The 18,507-nt window shown below is 39.2% G+C and overlaps 3 protein-coding genes across 7 annotated transcripts in view; 1 reads left to right on the top strand and 2 right to left on the bottom strand.

Annotated features, from left to right (window-relative positions):
• The first annotated feature begins 4,292 nt into the window (after positions 1-4,292).
• LOC112453370 lies at positions 4,293-15,409 on the top strand. Of its 4 annotated transcripts, none has more exons than XM_025014104.1 (14): positions 4,293-4,436; positions 5,011-5,290; positions 6,793-7,707; positions 7,913-8,997; positions 9,366-9,524; positions 10,375-10,564; positions 11,162-11,294; positions 11,979-12,218; positions 12,646-12,858; positions 13,002-13,423; positions 13,757-13,996; positions 14,360-14,562; positions 14,644-14,685; positions 14,818-15,409. In XM_025014104.1, the coding sequence occupies exons 3-14, from the start codon at positions 6,877-6,879 to the stop codon at positions 14,954-14,956; spliced, it is 3,897 nt and encodes a 1,298-aa protein (XP_024869872.1). In that variant the 5' UTR covers positions 4,293-4,436; positions 5,011-5,290; positions 6,793-6,876; the 3' UTR covers positions 14,957-15,409. The 4 variants fall into 4 exon arrangements, with proteins under 4 accessions (XP_024869872.1, XP_024869871.1, XP_024869870.1 ...); XM_025014103.1 differs by having other exon boundaries at positions 4,293-4,737; XM_025014102.1 differs by having other exon boundaries at positions 4,293-4,757.
• Positions 15,410-15,591: 182 nt separating this feature from the next.
• Positions 15,592-17,070, bottom strand: LOC112453371. Its single transcript, XM_025014106.1, has 3 exons — positions 16,523-17,070; positions 16,168-16,314; positions 15,592-16,043 (listed from the first exon to the last, which is right to left on the bottom strand). Exons 1-3 carry the CDS (start codon positions 16,718-16,720, stop codon positions 15,618-15,620), a joined length of 771 nt encoding a protein of 256 aa, XP_024869874.1. The 5' UTR covers positions 16,721-17,070; the 3' UTR covers positions 15,592-15,617.
• Positions 17,071-17,255: 185 nt separating this feature from the next.
• LOC112453384 (DNA repair protein RAD51 homolog A) overlaps positions 17,256-18,507 on the bottom strand; it is a 3,427-nt gene continuing 2,175 nt past the window's right edge. The window contains exon 3 of one of the 2 annotated variants that reach the window (XM_025014130.1): positions 17,256-18,499. In XM_025014130.1, coding sequence (XP_024869898.1) covers positions 17,644-18,499 — 856 coding nt within the window. In that variant the 3' untranslated portion in view covers positions 17,256-17,643. The other variant, XM_025014132.1, reaches the window with a different exon arrangement.

The raw sequence follows: 18,507 nt of genomic DNA, 5'->3' as shown, positions 1-18,507 counted from the left end.
TATAACTAATTGTAAGTATATTTAAACGTTTAATAAGTATAATGCAGGCGTAACTTTTTAATTAAATAGAAATATAATTTCGAAGTTTTAGTTGCGTTATTATTTTAGAACTTTTTTTTAAGAAATCCTTTGTCTTTTTTTTTTAGAGGTCTCAAAGATTCAGCGAAGATTGCGAGTCTCGCAAAAGTCCGCAAACGCAGGATTTCAATCTGATCGTCCGCTTCCGCGTTCGTTGCGAGCATAAACTAGTTGTTACAATCTTTTAACTGTTGAATTTTTGCTGTAGCAGTAAGTGTCTTAACGTATACCTTATATAAACTACACGATAATATATTCTATATTAATGTTTCTTAGATTTAAATCTAACATATACCGTACCGGACGTGTCTACGACGAGTGTCGTCGCTTGTGCTCCCTTAAGTGCGAATTGAAGTGCTCTCTTAACTGCTCATTGTTGGAATCTGCGAAACAGAGCAACTCAGTTATTTATGCCATCGCGAGATCTTATCAACGACGTCGAGAGGGTCAAGTGTTTCAATGCAAAGATATTGACCTTTGGATAACAGTGCGGTTGCTTGGGGAACTGGGCAGCATTTATTGAAAGTAAAACATTCCACATCGCAAGATTTTCATTTGTATTTGTAAATGACCATAGTTATTCCTATTATAGAAAAAAATCGTAAAATAATTGGGCATTAATAGGCTTTCTTATTCGGTACGAAAGTCGCGAGGCGACGAAAAATTCGTCGAGGAACGTCCGGGCGGTCGTCTTAAAAATTAATACAATCTAAATGTGATAATATATTTGCTATTAAATTATGACATAACGATTACATTATAATTAACTAACACTGCGCGAAAACGTACGAAGAAAAAAATAAGCAATTTTAAGAGTCCGTATACTGAACGATGGTGGCGTTACGAGGGTGATCTGAATATTCGCACTACGACGATTTTTTCTGCAAGATATTGATCGGCTGAGCGAGTACAAAGCGATTAGAAAATCGACATCTGTCGAAATCTGATCGAAATTAATGCGAAAATAGATGTGTAATTTTTTATAAATTAATTCTTTGCGCTAACTCGGCTCTTTTTAATATCATAACTTCTCACGTCTAAATTTTATCGTTACGTTTCAGGAATAACTAAGAGCGTGAACGATATTCTGTAATAAACGGAGAACAATATTAATAATTATTCTAAGCCAAGAAAAAATGTCTCATATAAGCAGTAAATTTATATTATTTGATGTTTTTCCCGTTATATATATGCCAGTTTGTCTTATATCCTCAATTCATTGCCTTCATTTACATATCTTTAGTTAGTCTTGCTCTTCCGCAAACAACGCTCAAGCGCAAAGAATTAAAAAAATGAACGAATCACATCACCCTCGATTCCGACAGGAATTCGAATAAAAGTGTGAAGCCGCGTCTTGCTTGCCAAAAAATAAAGACTCTTGCGCTCTACGCATAATATATACACAAATATATAATTATATAAATGTACGTGTATGTGTGTGAGTGTGCCTAAAAGATTTTTTCCTCGGATTAATCTCTTAAACTTTCTATGTCATTGTCTTTCTCTCTATCTCACTCTCTCTGTCTCTTTATCCTACTGCTCTCGAATCACATGTTGCAGTCGTAAACGATTTCGAAGAACTATTATTGTAGTTTGACGATTTCGGAATTACATGGCAGATTCACGATGCCTCGTATCCGTCGCCACGTGACCGGATTAATTATTAAAATCATCTTATTGCAATATACATAATAATATATTAATTTTTAATTCGATACACTTTGCCTATGCTAATTGTAAGACTGTAATGATATCTCTGTAATACGAATATTACAGAGTTGAAACCTATATATTTCATGAATTTGATAACTTAAACAATTTGCCATTATTTTCTCCACAAATACATATATTTGTTAATATAATTAGGGTTTTTAGTAGAGAAACCAAATATTTTTTTATTTGCAAAATAGATTGGTACGGGGTGTCATAAAGCTATTATTAATTTGGATAAAAGCGAAGAGAGGAGATTGAATCGTTTATCTCAGCCCTTACCCGATAAATTTCGCAAAACGTTTTGTTTCTATTGTCTCTCTGTCTCAATTAAGAGTGCAAAAGTATGTCAAATTACAAACAATGTGTTTTTGTTGTACACGGACCAATTGTCTCATATTACAAAATAAGCGAGGAATAATTGCTCAATTAAAAATTACTTAATTACGATGATGTAATTTGATCGTCCATAGGCATTCCAAAAATATACCTTATAAATGTAGAAACAGATTACGCGCGTTTGTTAATTTCCGTCGTAAAAATTTTGCGCGCAAAAAATTGCGTTATCGGCTGAGGGCTGGTCGCATTGTTTAACGATTGTCTCTCTGTGTTCCAACATAATAGTAGATATTCCGTCGATCGTTCCTCTTTATAAAAACGAAAAAAAAAATACTACGCAGCCGCTACGCAACGCACGCACTCGCGATTTCGACTCCTCGAGACTACCGCGAGCGATCTCACTCATTTCTGCAAAGTATACGAAAGTAAACGCGCGTTCCAATTTTTGCCTCAAACCCTCGAAAAGAAAAAAAGAAGGCAAGGCACATCTACACCAGATACTCGCCTACGAACTCGCGCTTGAATATTTTTTTACGATTTTATGGCCTAAGTATTCGGCGTCACGTCGAAAACGTATAGGTATACTCTTTACGGGTTTGCGCGACCGACTCGATCGAATCGATCGCGGTAAATTAATCTTATGACGATAAGGGGAATTATATAATAAAAGCGAGTCGCTCCGCGGGAATATAATTTCCTCGTGTGATTCTCGATAGTGAATGATGATGATCTCAAAAGTCATCTCAAATATCATTAATTTGGTAAAGTTATGTTAATTTTCTCTCTCTCCATTTAATTATCCTAATTTTGTATTCCTCTTTTTAATCATTCCATGGCAAAGGTAATTTTTACAGTTAAAATTAATAGAAACGTCCTATCGTCTGTTACAATTACCATTCCAAGTTCCATCGACTATTTTGCTAATTACTATATTTTTAAATCCGTGATGTAACATTGTATCCCGTCCTTGAGTATTCGCCAAGGGATCATCGGCAATCATCGAATCGTTTCGTCACGCGTTTTTATGTATACGGCTGCTGAAGCGCGTGTGCGTGCGTGCGGGTGTACCTGCTTATATGTAACGATCAATCTTAAGGAATTAATTAACGAATAAATAGTTAAACTTGTCGTCACCATTGTGATTTAAGATAGTAGAGATACCCAGGCAAGTCGCTCGATAGGTGCAGGTGCAACTGATGAGTGCTCCGTTCAAATATATTATCCTAAAATCTTATTAATTAATATAATTAGTTTAATAAAATCAACGAATGAAATGTCGTCAGAGTGACAGTGATACTCGCATAGTTATCGCTCAAAATAAGCTGTCGTTTAAAAAATAGAAATTATATTTTTATAAGTAAAAATATTATTTAACTTTAAGCAAACACATAAATAAGTATTTTCTTTCTGTATTCTGTTCTGTGACATCAGATCCATGTATGCAATTTTGTTATGTTTTTTTTAAATCTTAATCTATAAAATTTTATAACGATATATTGTATAGTTTGCACCTGCATGGAGGACTCTCGCCGGGAAAACGTTTACCTGTTTGTATAGCCAAAGTCGTCATTTGTCTTTGGCATGATAAAAGTCTTAATAAAGGTTTCATTAAAATATTCTTCGTAGAATAATATCTCTCCTTATTCACCGTATTGTTAAATTTCTATACATTTCGCGTGGCATATGCAGTTGCTGTCACATTTTCCTTTAGTTAAATTTGTGATAATTTATAACACCGCGACACTGGATCTGTAAGTTGCATTTATTTTATTAAATAGGCTAATTAATCTGAAATTATGGATGGCAAATTGAATATTGAATCGCGTGTGAATTGTAGCAAAATTTTCAATAACCACATAGTGTACGTCACCAAAAAGAAATGTAATTGTTTTTATCCAATGTGTTAATAATTGGTCTGTACAATTTTTACTGTAGAATTTTAAATTTGAATATGGGACCTATACATCTGTTCTGCTAATTAGTAGACTTTCGCATTCTGCGTTGTACGGCTTGGTAAAAAGTTTAGACAGAAAATGAATAACACATTCCACGTGCAGTTGCATTGGTGGCCGTTGCAATTGTTGCCTGCGATGGCGTTGGCCTGGTCCCCTTCTCCGGCCTTTTTCCACCACCGAGGGCACCTCGAGAGGAGCAAACGGCGGATGGATGTGGTGGGCAACGGAGACGACGGAAAGCGGAGCCGCGTCAGTGCATAGGCACGAGCTGCGCCGTCGGGTGGACGACGACGACGACGCGTTGCTCCGCCTCCTTTATCTTATCATTTCTCACGTCATTTTTATTATCTTCACGTACGTAAACGTCGGCAGTTCTACGCAAAAGTCTGATCCGCATTTGATGAAACGCGGCCCAGCATCCCGCGGTTCAAACATTTCTAAAAATATACTTTGAAACGTCGAGCTCCACGAGGAGAAAGGAGAAGGCCTGCGCGCTCACAAACTGTGAAATCTACAGTTCGCTTATTGTGTCCATGTGCCTGCGCTCCGTCCATGTGTGTGTGTGCGTGGCCGGAGCACGCGCGCGCGTCTTTCTCCGCTCGTTGCCGCGCGCGCAAAGTGTCTCTTTAACTCGTTAAATGCTCTCGACCAGCACGTACTAGGCTCCCCTTTCTCGTAAAAATTCGTTTTTGTCCTGAAATTTGGATTCATATTAAAAATAATATAAAATAATCAATATAGAAATAATATCTGGCATTAATTATCGAATGTTCTTCTACAGCTTCAAGGGAGAGATTCGGTGTTCGTTGTTGACACACGGTGTTCGTTTTTATTTAATATACAAGTTTTATAAATTTACCATACTTCCCCATGATTCACTCGTATAAATCCGTGAAATTTGCATAAATACAAATGTGAAAAATTACAGATGATGTGTGTGTAATTATGTACGTGAGCGCGGGTGCGTGAATGAGTCACGTGCTAATGAAAAGAGATAGTGGACCCACATCGTGAACGGAATACAGATGAACGATCGGGAAACAGACGTGGACCCCTTTAATTCGAAAGAAACTCTCGTTCGAAGAAGAAGAAAAAAACGAAATGCTGTGATTTTAGATAGTGAGACTCGCTGCGAGAAAACGGGAGCGGTGTGATTCGAGAGAAGGAAGGGACAATCGGGTACACCACAACGGTGGGACAACGACGAGGTAGGTTTTTGACCCTGTGTGTTTTGTTGCTAACGGACAAACAACGGAAATCGTAATCTCCACGATGATTCTCGATTATGCACCGTTCTGAAAAAACGATATATATATGTTTATATATTTACATATGTAATTTTTAATTGCGCGCGATGCATTACATACCCGAAGAATCCGCAATTTTTGTTTTTATTCTCTGTCGAGGTAGCTCCATCAATTTGTACGCACAGAAACGCAGCTAGACTTCTCGTCGACGAGGCATCTACAGGTGTTTTTGACATAAGAAAAATTAATGACAATGTGCGCGAACTGTTGGCGACGCGTTTGCGAGCTCCATTGTGGAGCTCACATGATACGATAACTATATATACATCAATGCAACACTTTCTACATGTTTCATAATGAGCTATGTATCTCAAATAGACCGACTCACATTTACAAATATCATCTTGCGTAATTATATAATTTTGTTACCCACAATCGTAATGTTTGCACCATATAACTGGTCGTTAAATAAAAGTTTTTTTAATTTTTGGAAAATTATCGATTTATTGATATTTCGGATTAGGTAATCATTAAGGCTTGTTACCTCAATCAGTAGTTCGTTGCTTCAACAGTGCTCTCTCTATTAAATTTACTTTCTTATCTCGAGGAAGTTTCGATCTGTTAGAATCAGTTAGAAGATAAGGAGTTACTTATCGTTCATACCGTTGATCTGACGAGAAGCTGGTAAGTCTGATGATCATGTGAGTGGATCATGAATCATGAGTTTCATTGGAACAAACGCGCCAGATATGCCGCTTCTTTATTCCGTAATAGATTCTTCTTAGCGTAGCACTGTTCCGCATATTTCTCTGCAACCTTTTTCCTCTTTCCCTGAGAAAGTTAATTCGTAATATTTAAAAGAGAGAAAGAAACAGAAAAAAAGAATTAACATAATGTGTAACAAGGTCAGCGACATGGGACTCTCAATTTTAGACTTGATTTATTTTTAGCTGCTTGGAGAATCCATTCTTGTAACATTCTTCACATGCTTAAGCGTTTACTTTATTTTAAATACAACTAAAGGTGATAGCAAGATGCGATAATGATCGATGTCTGGCTCAGAATTAAGAGACAGATATGGAATGATGGATGTGTACTCACTCGCCACCAGTCGGTTGGAATAGTAGCCGGAAACTATGGGTGACGGTATCGGCTTTCGGAACGATGATTCACCCTGGGACAATTCATAATTTCCTTTCTGTTTGCGTCGCTCGTTTGTTTTGTCACGCGTTCACTGCGGAGAAATAACAATTTGATTAGTTCTGAAAACGAATAATGGACTAGAATAGAGACTAGCTTCAATAATGGCACCAGAAAAACGCGCTTTTCATTTGAGAAGTCCTCTCTTACGAAAATTACAGTTTCTGAAGCAGAGGAAAAAAAATGTAAAAATGTATAGAATCTAATACTATTAGCTGAACTACTAATTTAATTGTTATCATATTTTTTTTAAATATATCTAGGTGACCCTGATAAATTGCGGGAAAAAATTTCCAGTTCGAGCTTGCGTTAATTCGAGCCGCGAAGAGTCAGAGGAACTCTCATATATGTCTCAGGATCAATGGGTTAACATCGGAACATATCATAATTTTATTTTACTGGGACGCCACTACGCAGTGGAGGAATCAAGCTCCGTGATGGAGGTGAAGCCGATACCGAAGCCGCGATCGGTAGTAACCGAGAGCAAACCGATACCGGCGCCTCGAAGACTCTTGCCGACGACCACCTTGCCATCGACTCATTCCAGCAGTCCGACCAGCGAGTCCGGTCAGTCTGAGAAAAGCGACGATTTAAAGTCGACTAGCAGTGGTGATTTGAAATCGGCCTCCAACGATAGTACTCGCGGCAACCACGAGTTCTTTCGCAGCCTCAGCACGAGCTCGCGCCAATTGAAGGACGAGATCTCGGAGAAGATGACGGTGAAGGGACGCGCCGTTATCTCCAGCACGCGAAACGCCAGCATTCGGCTGGAGAAGTCGGTGAAGAATCTGTTGACGCGGCGGCTGTCGTCCTTGAACCAGGACGACGTGGTGGTCGGTCAGGGCGGCGTCCAGAAAAAGCACAAAGATCCGGTCGAGGAGGACAGATGCGTGTCGATGCCGGCCGACAACATCTTTAGCAGCATCTCATTTTACAGCCCTCTGAGCGGCAATCTGAAGAGCATGAAGAACGAAGAGGATCTGTCCACCGGTGGCAGGCACAGCCCGCCGCCTCCGGTTTATCCGCCACCCCCGCTTCCGGACGAATCTATCTACGACGAGCTGCAGTCCGTCACGTCGGGAAGTAGCGGCCGATACGACACACTCAGTTCCACGGTGTCCGACAAGATCGAGCGAGATTTTCCCGACTTCAACGTCCTCGGCTCCACGCGGAACCAGGTAAAATCTCTTTAATTGCCTCCTCTCCTTTTGGAATTCTGCAATAGAATATTACTATTATTCTCGGCATTATAAGTAGAACCGATTTTTGCGTTTAAGCACTGGCAAAATTAAGACGCTTGTAAAAATGATTATTGTTCCATCTGATTGGTAAATAAATAAAAAAGTCTTATCCTTCGTTCTTAAATCTTTCTTCCTCGAACAGACTAGCGATTCCGACCAGAGTCTAAACTTGTCCGACGTCAATGTAAGCCTATCGCACGACAAATCTGAAATCTCTGCCAAAAGGCTGTCGAGGTCAGACTCTTGGACCTTTTACGACGCCACACCGGGCACGAGAGCTGAGAATGTCGATGAGGTGGACAGGATATCCAGCGTAGAAGAGGAGAGTTTGGAGAAATCCTTCGAGAAGAAAATCTCGCCGGTAGATCGAACTTCTTGCGCGTCCTTCGAGAGCCAGGCTTCCATCCAAAATTCTCTCTATGAGAACCTGTCGCCACCGAAGGTCGATTGTCGGCAACAGCCGACGGCGATTCCCTCGGACACCAGGCTGCAGAGCAGCAAGTCCGTGCTCTTCGAGTTCGACCCGTTCGCGAGGACATCCGAGGACGAGAACGTTTATAGCAATTACGAGAACAACGATATGATGCTGCTGGAGACGTTGTTGGCTACCAACGACAGCGCCGACAGTACGCTGGAATTTCGCGAGAGCGCCGAAGAGGAGCAAGATGACGAAGACCTGGCGCATCCCGGCATCAATGTGACACCACCGGAACCACCCAAGAGATTTGACTCCCTTCCCAAGAACGAGTATGACGTGGCGGAAGGTGTGGAGCAACCCGACAAGGTTCAAGCGTCGGGCAAAAATCCGGCTCTCTTGCCGAAGCTGGCGCATTTGGTGACCAAGAAGCAACCCGCTGTTCCTCCCAGGAAGCCTTCCACGAAGGGTCCTGCGCTTCCTAAACCGAATGCGATTACGACTGTGACAACGACGACAACGACGCTTGCCAACAACGACGAGGAGAGCGTTACCAGTCCTTCGTCGGGGACGCCGAAACTTGCCGAGGATCATCGCAAAGTGAGCGTGATACAAAAATTGAAGAAACTAGGACAGGAATCCACGGTGCACGCCATCAAGCCCAATGTGATCAGTTTCGTTAAGAGTGGTAGTAAACTGTTATCCAGGACTCGCGAGCACATCGCCGAGTCCGGCTCGAGGTCGCTACGAATGGAGAGGCCGAAGGTGAATGCTCCGCACAATCCGGTCACACACAGGGGACTAGTGTACAGGTAAGAGGCAATATATGAACTTGCGTGAGAAATATATTTCATGAGTCTCTAATCCCGAAACTTTTCTTCTACAAAACTAACAATCAAATCGAACGGTCAAATCGTTGACTAATTTGTTTCTAATAATTCAACAAGAATTTCGCGATTTACAAATTTAAAATTATACTGCTTAAAAGTTTCATTATAAAAAAAATGTATAGGAGCGCTTAAGAGAAACGTATTAAAAAAAAAAATTATCAAAGAAAGAGATTTGAAAGACTCTTAATAACCGACTGCAATTAATTTTAACGTTTGAATAATTTATCGCTTAAACTGAGCGACCGCATTGATTGGAGTATTAATTAGAAATGTCGTTATTTCCTATGGAGGCCTGGAATGGGTATCGAGAGGGCCAAGGACCTCGTGCCGAGAGCGACAGCGTTGCTCGATCGGAAATTATCGTTCTACGCTGACAAGAGCATGTCTACGCTGAAAGAGGTCGTGGAATTAGAGACAATATACAGTATTCATCTGCTTCAGGATGTTAAGTGAGTCTGTTATTTTACTACGTAAACGCAACATACGTTGTATAATTATTTTCACAATTTTAAACATTTCTTTGCGCATCCTTCCACAAAATTCGCTTTATTCCATTATTACCCATTACTTTTATCTAATTTATCAAAAAGGATAAAGTCGGTAAATCTATTTATTGTACAAGATAATCTAGATGTCCTACGTTTTATCTCGGCTATAAATGTTAGAAAATATAATTTTGATTTGAATCTAGTATCATTGTTCGATTAATAAAGTGACTCACTCGTTGGTATATATTTACATTGATCCAACTCCAAGTGTTAACGCCGGGCAAACGTTCCCCCAGGCTTACAGCTCTCTCTTTCTCTCTCATCGCGCTCTCTCACTCTACAAGAAAAGTCTCAAGGTCCTCTTTGTTAAACGAGAAGAAAAGGAGAGAGAATCATTTCTCAAATGTAATCTGATAATAATTAAATTTTTATATTATATATAAAATATATAATATATAATTTAATTATTACACAGAGATATTTTAAAACATCATGCAAAATAAAATAATTTATAATTGTATAATATTGTACATATTTCAATTATATCGTATCATACATATAATATGAAATGAGCAGCTCTTCCATCACCAACCTTTCCCTAAGAAATTCTGGTCAGCTCCTGATACAACAGCATGATTCTCATAAATGCGCAGTTTTCTTCGTCTCGTATGTCAATGCGTCTAATCTGTATTTAACGCTACATATCTTTACTTCCCTTTGACTCATCATACGATTGGCACATCATATGTAGCTAGCTCGTCAGCCGGTCACTCGCGATTACTTGATGAAGACAATTTCGAAATGTGTGCAGGACCATGGACGGTGAGACGGTGCATTGCATAGCGATTAGCGGCGCGGGCAGACCGAGCGTGCACATTTTCTACGCGAAAGGCATCGCCGAGAGACGAATCTGGGCTCAGAGAATCCTCGAGGCGACCACGCCGACCTTCTCCACGAAGTACACCGCCGAATTCACCAGAGCAGGTTGGGCTTACTTAAAGGTATATATTAAAAAAAAAACAACGTAATAATGAAATCAATGCCTTTGAACAGAAGAGCAACAAATTAATAAAATGATAAATGTAATGAAAATAGCGTACAAAAATTTCTATGCGCAATTAATGATTAAGAGTTGATCGCTTTCGCATTTATTATGTGCTTTACAATTTTATATTAATCTATCATTATAAATTTGCAAGCCTACCTCAGTCGTATTTTAAGGTACGTCGAATTTAATATTTTTTCATTAATGTATCAGCGTTCTTTTTAACCACGGATTAAAAATTATTAAGAAATTATTTAAGACAGAGTTATATCAACATAATTTAAGTTTGTAATAATATTTACTTAAAGATACAAATATTAATAAATATTTCACAAAATCCTGAGTGTTCAACTGCTGAAACGTTCGCGCTTGCGAAAGCGGAAACCTATATGCTTTGACATGCAAATCCCTCCTCCACAGTTTCGCAGACGTTCTGAATATTTGGCGTTCCATTGCCACTGTGAATTGTTGAAATTTTTCGTCGTCGACAGAAAAATATGAAATGTTCTGTGTTGTTTTCACACGGTGTAATGTATCCTTTGTATCCCTTTAGGAAGGTGTAACAGGTACCTGGTTCCCAGCTTGGCTCCTCTTGCAAGAAAGAACGTTGATTTACACGAAATCCTTGGAATCTACGTTCGCCGTGAACTTTGAACACGTAGACCTGCGGAAAGCGCGCTGCATCGGTAAGTCGCAACTGAAAACTTTGAAAATGTTATAATTCGAGCTGTGTTACAAATATAAGATTAAACTCTCACTGTGTATAACATAAAAACATGAGTTTGACGTGAAATAGATAAAATACATAAAAAGAAAAATTCAATTTACTTTAATAAATTGATGTTACGTTGTTAAATCAATTTATTTTTGTTACATCCTTATCGGTATATTTCATTCATATGTGATCAATGACTTGCCTCAGCCTTAATCTTTCTCGACAGATCGTTGAAATTATCGTGACCCAAATTATAATCTTACGGCTGAAACGCGAAAGACGTGATCTAATGCGGCGGTAATAAGCGAATTCGGTTGTTGTCATCTTATCAGTGACTCAATATGCGATACGAGTTGTTTGATTAAAAATGCAACGCATCCTAAATTAGTCACATCCGTAGATATATATTCTGATTTACACAAATGCTATTAATACATTAATGTTACGCTAATATTAAATATTAGTAAAATAACGTTAATATTAAATATTAGTAAAATAATTTTTGAATGATTATTAAAAAATCATTCTTGTTTAAAAGAAATCAATGAAAAGTCTTTGTTAAAATTTAATTGCCACTTAACAAGATTCTATCATTATTATCGTGCAACTTTAACAATAACGTATTTATTGAAATTGCAATATTGTGACATTGCAGTGTTGCGAGATCAAGAAGGGCCGATCTCCGGAAGCGGAATTGTTCCAGTGGTGGTTGCAGATGCCGGGGGTAGCGGCGCCCTGCATATTGCCACGTCGGGAACCCACGAGGCGACCGCTTGGCGACACGCTCTTTATCAAGCGGCCACGAACTGCGGCCCTGCTTTAGACCAACAACAGATTACGCAGGACAATGTGCCCGTCATCTTGGACAAATGCGTCAACTTCATCTATGCCCATGGTGAGTCATCATCTTGTATCGTCGAACGAAAATAATATCGTATAGAATTGTATATGTGTGTTCGATAATGTTCTGTAATTGACGGTCGCTAATTACTTCAAGTTTTCCTGGAAACGATAAAAAAAGAAAATAATTTTCACATTTTTTTTTTACTCTCACTTACTCTTTTACGTGGCATCTTTTATGTGATAATGCATGACAATTAATAAAAGTATTTCTCTTATTATATCATCAATTACATCCTGCATGATATACCGCGCGATGTAAATTCGCATTACCGCTATTATTAGAATTAATTATATTAGGTGAAGCACTCTGTATGATAATCAAGTTTCTCCAAAGAATTATGGTTGCATTAAATTCTAGTATCTGTAAACGCGATATTATGTGATTGTAATTGAATGTCTCACAAAATCTTATCTTTCAGGTATGATGACGGAGGGTATTTATCGTCGTAGCGGATCGAGCAGTGCCGTAGTAAAACTATTAGAAGCTTTTAGACGAGATGCATGGGCCACACAAATAACGAGGAATTTGTACACGGAACACGACGTCGCCACGGTTCTTAGAAGATTTCTTCGGGACTTGCCGGATCCATTGTTCCCTTCTAATATACACGACCGACTTTGCCTCGCCTCAGGTAACAAATGTTCCATACAAAAAAGACTTAAATTCATATAAAATAGACGCGGTGAAGATTCTAGGATATTGGGATTAACGGAAAATAATTTTGAAGAATTAATGTTGCAAAAAAGATTAAAAAATCCATTTCCCTTTTTATAGAATCGACCAGCGAGGAAAATAGAGTGGCGACTTATCGGAAACTATTGTCCACCCTGAGTCCCATAACGTCGGCGACGCTCCGCCGGATCCTGGCGCATCTTCACGGCCTCAGTCAGCAGAGCGCCAGGAATCTGATGACCGTCGAAAATCTTTCGGCAATCTGGGGTCCGACTCTGATGCACGCCGGAGAGAATAGCGCCGAGGAGTGGAACCGGGCGGAGATCAAGGTCATCGGTGACCTCATCAAACTGTATCCGAAACTTTATCAATTGTCGTCGGCTGACCTGGCCAAGGAAGCGAAGATGCTAGAGGTTCTGGAAAAACATCATGTGTCCAACAATGGACCGCGAGGTGCGCCTTCGGGGGATCTCAAGATCTGGATATACATCCTGTCGCAGAATGGAGAGTGTGTGAACGTCACCGTAAGGATCCTTTTCTGGCATTCTGTGATAGATTCCCTAGCTGGCTGCGCTGAACCATTCTGCGCTGCGCAATATCTTTTCGTTACAGAGTAAAGCGAAGCAAAGGGAGCTTTCCAGCAAGCGACACAAGTCGACACAAACGTCGTTCTATCTTTCTTTTTTGGCAATGAGTAACAAAGACAAAACGACACTTGTGTCGACTTGTGTTACTTGCTGGAAAGCCGCTAAAATCAATAACTATCGACAATTTGTTATTCTGAATTCCTGCTAACGATTAAAATTTAGCTACAATCTTTCGTTTATTTATTTTTAATTAACTAACCAATTAATTAGATCGGACCTCAGAAGACTGCGTTCGACGTGTGCCGGGAACTCGCCGAGAAAGCCAGCTTGCCGTCTCACGAGCTGTGTCTAGAAGAATATACTCTGTCCGGCGCGTTGGAGCGACCGTTGCATCACAGCGAACGTGTCCTGGAAACAGTGGCAAGATGGGGATACTGGGACTCGGATGACAGGAAGGATAACGTCCTCGTCCTCAGGAAAGACCGATTGTACAAGGACATCGTGCCTCTGGTACGTGTACTAAAGACAAAACAGGTAAAATTCGCACAAAGCTCTTGATGTCGTATCACGGTGAAATTTACTGTTAGCACAGCTTCTACACACACACACACACACACATATGCAAAGATTATTCTATAAGTTCCCACGATCTAAATTTATATAGTAGAGCAGAGCGGGTTCAAGGCCGTACAAAGTGCGCGTGAGTTTTAATGCGGATCAAATTGCGTGATTCCAGAGGCGAAAAGAAAGACGCGTCCCGCATGCGCTGCGAAAACAGGATATGGTCTAATTGAAATTAATTATGTTTCTTCTCCCTCCCCTCTCTCTCTCTCTCTCTCCCCCCTATCTCACTCTCTATTCCCCTTTGTGTAGGTAAAGCCGCCTATGACGATCTCCGGCGAGCTTAAATTTGCAGACACCAGGACGAAGAACCTGAAGAGTTACCTCTTCGAGTTCAGCCAGGCGAAGCTCTGTTGTTACAAGGATAAGGTGTGCTCCGTGAAACTTCATGAGTGGAAGATAGAAGATATTATTTGGTACTTGGGACACGAGCCTAAACGCAATCCACAGATGGGGTAAATATAGCATAAAGTTACATTTTACGATTTTAATAGATTTCTTGAAAAATACTTAAGGGATGTGCTTCCTTTCCGCAGCTGGTCTATCACGTTTATCACGAAGAACAAGAAACCAACAAGGTAAAAATATTACTAATAATCTCCATTAATAAATTTATTATAAATTTGTGTATTATAATTTAATATGAGATATACTTATAAATTTTTAATTGTATCCTTCGTAGAATTGACTGATGTTTAATTATCTTTCAGATGTAAGGACAGTCCATATTTCGGGAATGTTTTGGCAGGCACGTCCAAAGATGAACAGTACAGATGGTTAGCGGCTATGCTCTTCGGGGAGTACCAATTAAATCTCCGAGCTTCCGCGGTGAATCTTATGGATCCATGACCAATTAAAGCCGATTAAGCAACTTAAGTGCCTCCAAAGTGATTGATAAGTGATACTTTCCTAAATAAATCGCGTTATAGACTCTGAACAAATACGTGCATAGTGTCAATTAAAAGAACTGATTAGCTTAATATTTTATAGTTTACAGTTTTATAGGTTTTTTCTAAGCATAATATCCTAAGTCTGATCTCGTCTAACAAGCGCTTATGTAAATTGAATTGTCCCGTTACAAATTGATTAGTGCGGCCAATAGAAACGTCCTCGTAGTTACGAATCAATGATGCTGTGAAAGTCTATTGTTACAATTGAGTTGACAAGAATGATAATTATCGCATAAATATGTGACGAATTATGAAATAACATGCCATTTGTAGAAAAATACAATTAACGAAAGCTGAAATAGGCGATACAATGTTTTCAAATTTATTTTTAACATAAATATGTACATACACACGTGTGTGGTCAATAATTTATATATAATACATAATTCATCTATCTTTTTATGATATTTTAGACAATTTGGAACAGTATCTTGCTTTATAGTTACAACCATTAAATTCATTTTTGAACGTAATCATTCATGTAAAATATAAAATAAATATTAAAATGCTCAGGAAAAGATTTTTGTATTAAAAACAATTATAAATTAAATTGACGACTCTTATTGGCAAGTATTATTATATACGTTTTCGGATTTTATATTAGTTATTTCGCACATTGGTGTGTATGTGGAAGACTGTGACGAATTGAGCGATGTGCTAGGAACGACAATATCCGCATTATCTAAATCAGCAATATGACATATCGCTTTCCTAATCTCGCTCTTTAATACTCTTTTGTTTACTTCCGAGTGTAGGCTTTGTAATTCTAGTGCTACCCACTCGCCGAAACGCTCATCTTTGTTCCGTGTTATAGGTGAGACGCATAGACGCTTCGATTTTTCCTTGTTAACGACGTCTAATGATTTGAAAGAACGTTTTTGTCCTTTCCCATTTTCCTGTTTTCTTTTCAATGTCTCTTTGTTTTCTATTTTGTTTGATTCTGCTTTCACCTTGCTGCGTCCCTTCTTTTCTAAAGTCCCTTGAATCTACAAAACAATAATAATGATATATATTAATAATATATAACAAAAATGTTATAATACTTATCTCTTAAGACTGAAATTGCTGCATTAGAGAAATGGGCTCTTTATAAATGATATTTCAACTTACCATAACTTCCGAACGTTTAGATCTGCTTGTTACAGTAGGAATTAAAAAATTCAGTGCTGAAAAATAACTCCAGGCGCTGACATATATTTTATCTTCACTGTCTGCATTTTTTTTCTTTAGTTTTAGTTTGTTTATTTCTCGAGATACCTAGAGCAAATAGCAGGATAATTAAAGATAGAAAATTATTTAAATAAAACTATTGCAACAAAGATGCTCTTATTCCACAATTTCAAACAATAAACAGTTTAAAATTAAACAATTCTGAAATATCATTGCGATAAACCGGATAAACCATCGACGGTCGATATAGTAAATGAACAATCAACCGCATTTACAAAATATCTCGTTTACTTACCTGACTCCTGAGCATTTGCAGTTTCTTGTTAATCTCCTCTGGCGCAATATTCATACGTGTCGCGATGTCGCTTATTAATCTCGCCTTTAATTCTTTGTTTTTGTAATCCTCGAGCTTCATGTCCCATAACGGCGCGTTCTCCTTGTAAAGTCTAATAAGTTCGAACGTGTCTTTTTCGGTCCACACGGGCAGCGACATAACAGACGCAAGCGAGAGCACTCTCCAGAGTCTCGCGGTTTCCTCCTCGGACTCTCGTCGATTTCCTTGAAGTTACTCGGAACGGAGATTTGAGAAGAGCCAGATAACTCTCTCGCTTGCGTGTCAAAACACGAATCCTTCACGAATACGCAGAGAAAACTCGTCGCACTCCCATTCGCGACATCGGAGAGTCGTCAACACTCGACAGAGTCACTTTCAAGGATTTACGCGGACGAAAACACGCGCAAGCGCATTAATCAGAATTCGACTTAGAGGAAAGATGAACTATACAAGAAGTTCAGCTAAAAACAACAGGCCTAATATTTTTTGGCTCGTATTTTAATAGTGATCAAAATTAAAGCGTCTAAAAATTAAAATTATCAGAATTAAAATAAAATTCAAATCGTCAAAATATCTTAGAAATAATTTAAGATATACTTATTTTCTATAAGTGTGATTAGTAAAACATCTTTAATCCTTTCGTATAAATTGTAATATAAATCCTTTCGTATAAATTATAATAAGAGATACCGTCACGTTTAAAAAAAATGTATTACATCTTATATTTATTAAAGCCTTGAAATACAATATCATATAAAATCTTCTAAGAAAGATATAGAAACGTTAAGAAAGACACGTTATGCACATATAATCTTATTTTCAATTAACTTAACAATTAACTTCGATTGCGTAGAATTAATTATTGTTCTTTTCTTGATCCCTCGTTAATTATCCTTTCACTTTAACAGCTATATAAATTAACGTTCAACGCGCGAGACATTTGCCCCTTTAATTATCTTTGCCTTAACAGATACATAGGTTGATATCCAATGCGCCAAACACATTTGTCGATTTCATTAAAAACTAAATCAAACTCTGTGTAATAATCCATCGTGTTCCTCTTACACTGACTCAATTTAAACTTATTCCTGTACGTCGCCTACACCGTCCGGGTTTATGGCGAATGTCGCTTCACTCTCTGGTAAACACGGCGAATCGTATATCTTACATATCCTAGTTTCTCCCCTGCCCTTACGCAAGTACAATCTCGTTGTACTCGCATGTGCCAAGATGTGACCGCCGATCGGTTTTTTCTGGTCGCCACCGAACATACTAGCGGCGCCGTCGACTTGCGCGACCACTTGATTCGTGATAACAACGGCGATCCCGTGTTCGTCCGCCAGTCGCAGCAGCATTCTGAGGAATCTCGCCAGATGATTCTGCCTAGCCGCTAATTCACCCCTGCCGGTGTAGTCGGTTCTATATAAACCGGTCGCGCTGTCGACTATCAGCAAGGCGTATCTCGCCTCTGTCATCATGGCACCGGCTAGAACCAACAACTTGGTCTGGTGATCGGTGTTGAACGCCCTCGCACAGGCAACGTTGTCGAGAATGGACTGTCCGTTGATCTTGTACTTCTCGGCCACCGCAATCAATCTTTCCGGCCTAAAAGTATTCTCTGTATCTATGTAGAGGCATTTTCCCTCCGCACCACCCATGCTGATGGGTAACTGACAGTTCACGGCGAGGGTGTGACACAGCTGAGACTTCCCTGACCTAAACTCTCCAAAGATCTCCGTAATAGAGCCAGTTTCTATACCTCCGCCCAACAGCTTGTCCAACTCTTTGGAACCAGTGGTGATGTAGACGATATTCGACCGCGTCTGATGTATCTCCGTGGCGCTCTTGAAGCCCATCATGATCATCTTGGACGCCTCCTGCTGCAATTTCTCCGCCTTGACCTCACTGATGCCCTTGATCGCTACGAGATCCTTCTTGGTCGCGTA

The sequence above is a fragment of the Temnothorax curvispinosus genome, unplaced genomic scaffold, assembly GCF_003070985.1.
Source record: "Temnothorax curvispinosus isolate PA1 unplaced genomic scaffold, ASM307098v1 QBEX01004269.1, whole genome shotgun sequence".
NCBI lineage: Eukaryota > Metazoa > Arthropoda > Insecta > Hymenoptera > Formicidae > Temnothorax > Temnothorax curvispinosus.
This window is presented reverse-complemented; position numbering and strand designations above follow the sequence as displayed.

Coding starts and splice junctions, on each gene's coding strand:
- LOC112453370 (XM_025014104.1), top strand. CDS start 6,877: ATGTCTCAGGATCAATGGGTTAACATCGGAACATATCATAATTTTATT. Junction 9,525..10,374: donor CATCTGCTTCAGGATGTTAA/GTGAGTCTGTTA, acceptor AAATGTGTGCAG/GACCATGGACGGTGAGACGG. Junction 14,563..14,643: donor AAACGCAATCCACAGATGGG/GTAAATATAGCA, acceptor TCCTTTCCGCAG/CTGGTCTATCACGTTTATCA.
- LOC112453371 (XM_025014106.1), bottom strand. CDS start 16,720: ATGTCGCTGCCCGTGTGGACCGAAAAAGACACGTTCGAACTTATTAGA. Junction 16,315..16,522: donor TGCAAATGCTCAGGAGTCAG/GTAAGTAAACGA, acceptor TATTTGCTCTAG/GTATCTCGAGAAATAAACAA. Junction 16,044..16,167: donor CTAAACGTTCGGAAGTTATG/GTAAGTTGAAAT, acceptor ATTGTTTTGTAG/ATTCAAGGGACTTTAGAAAA.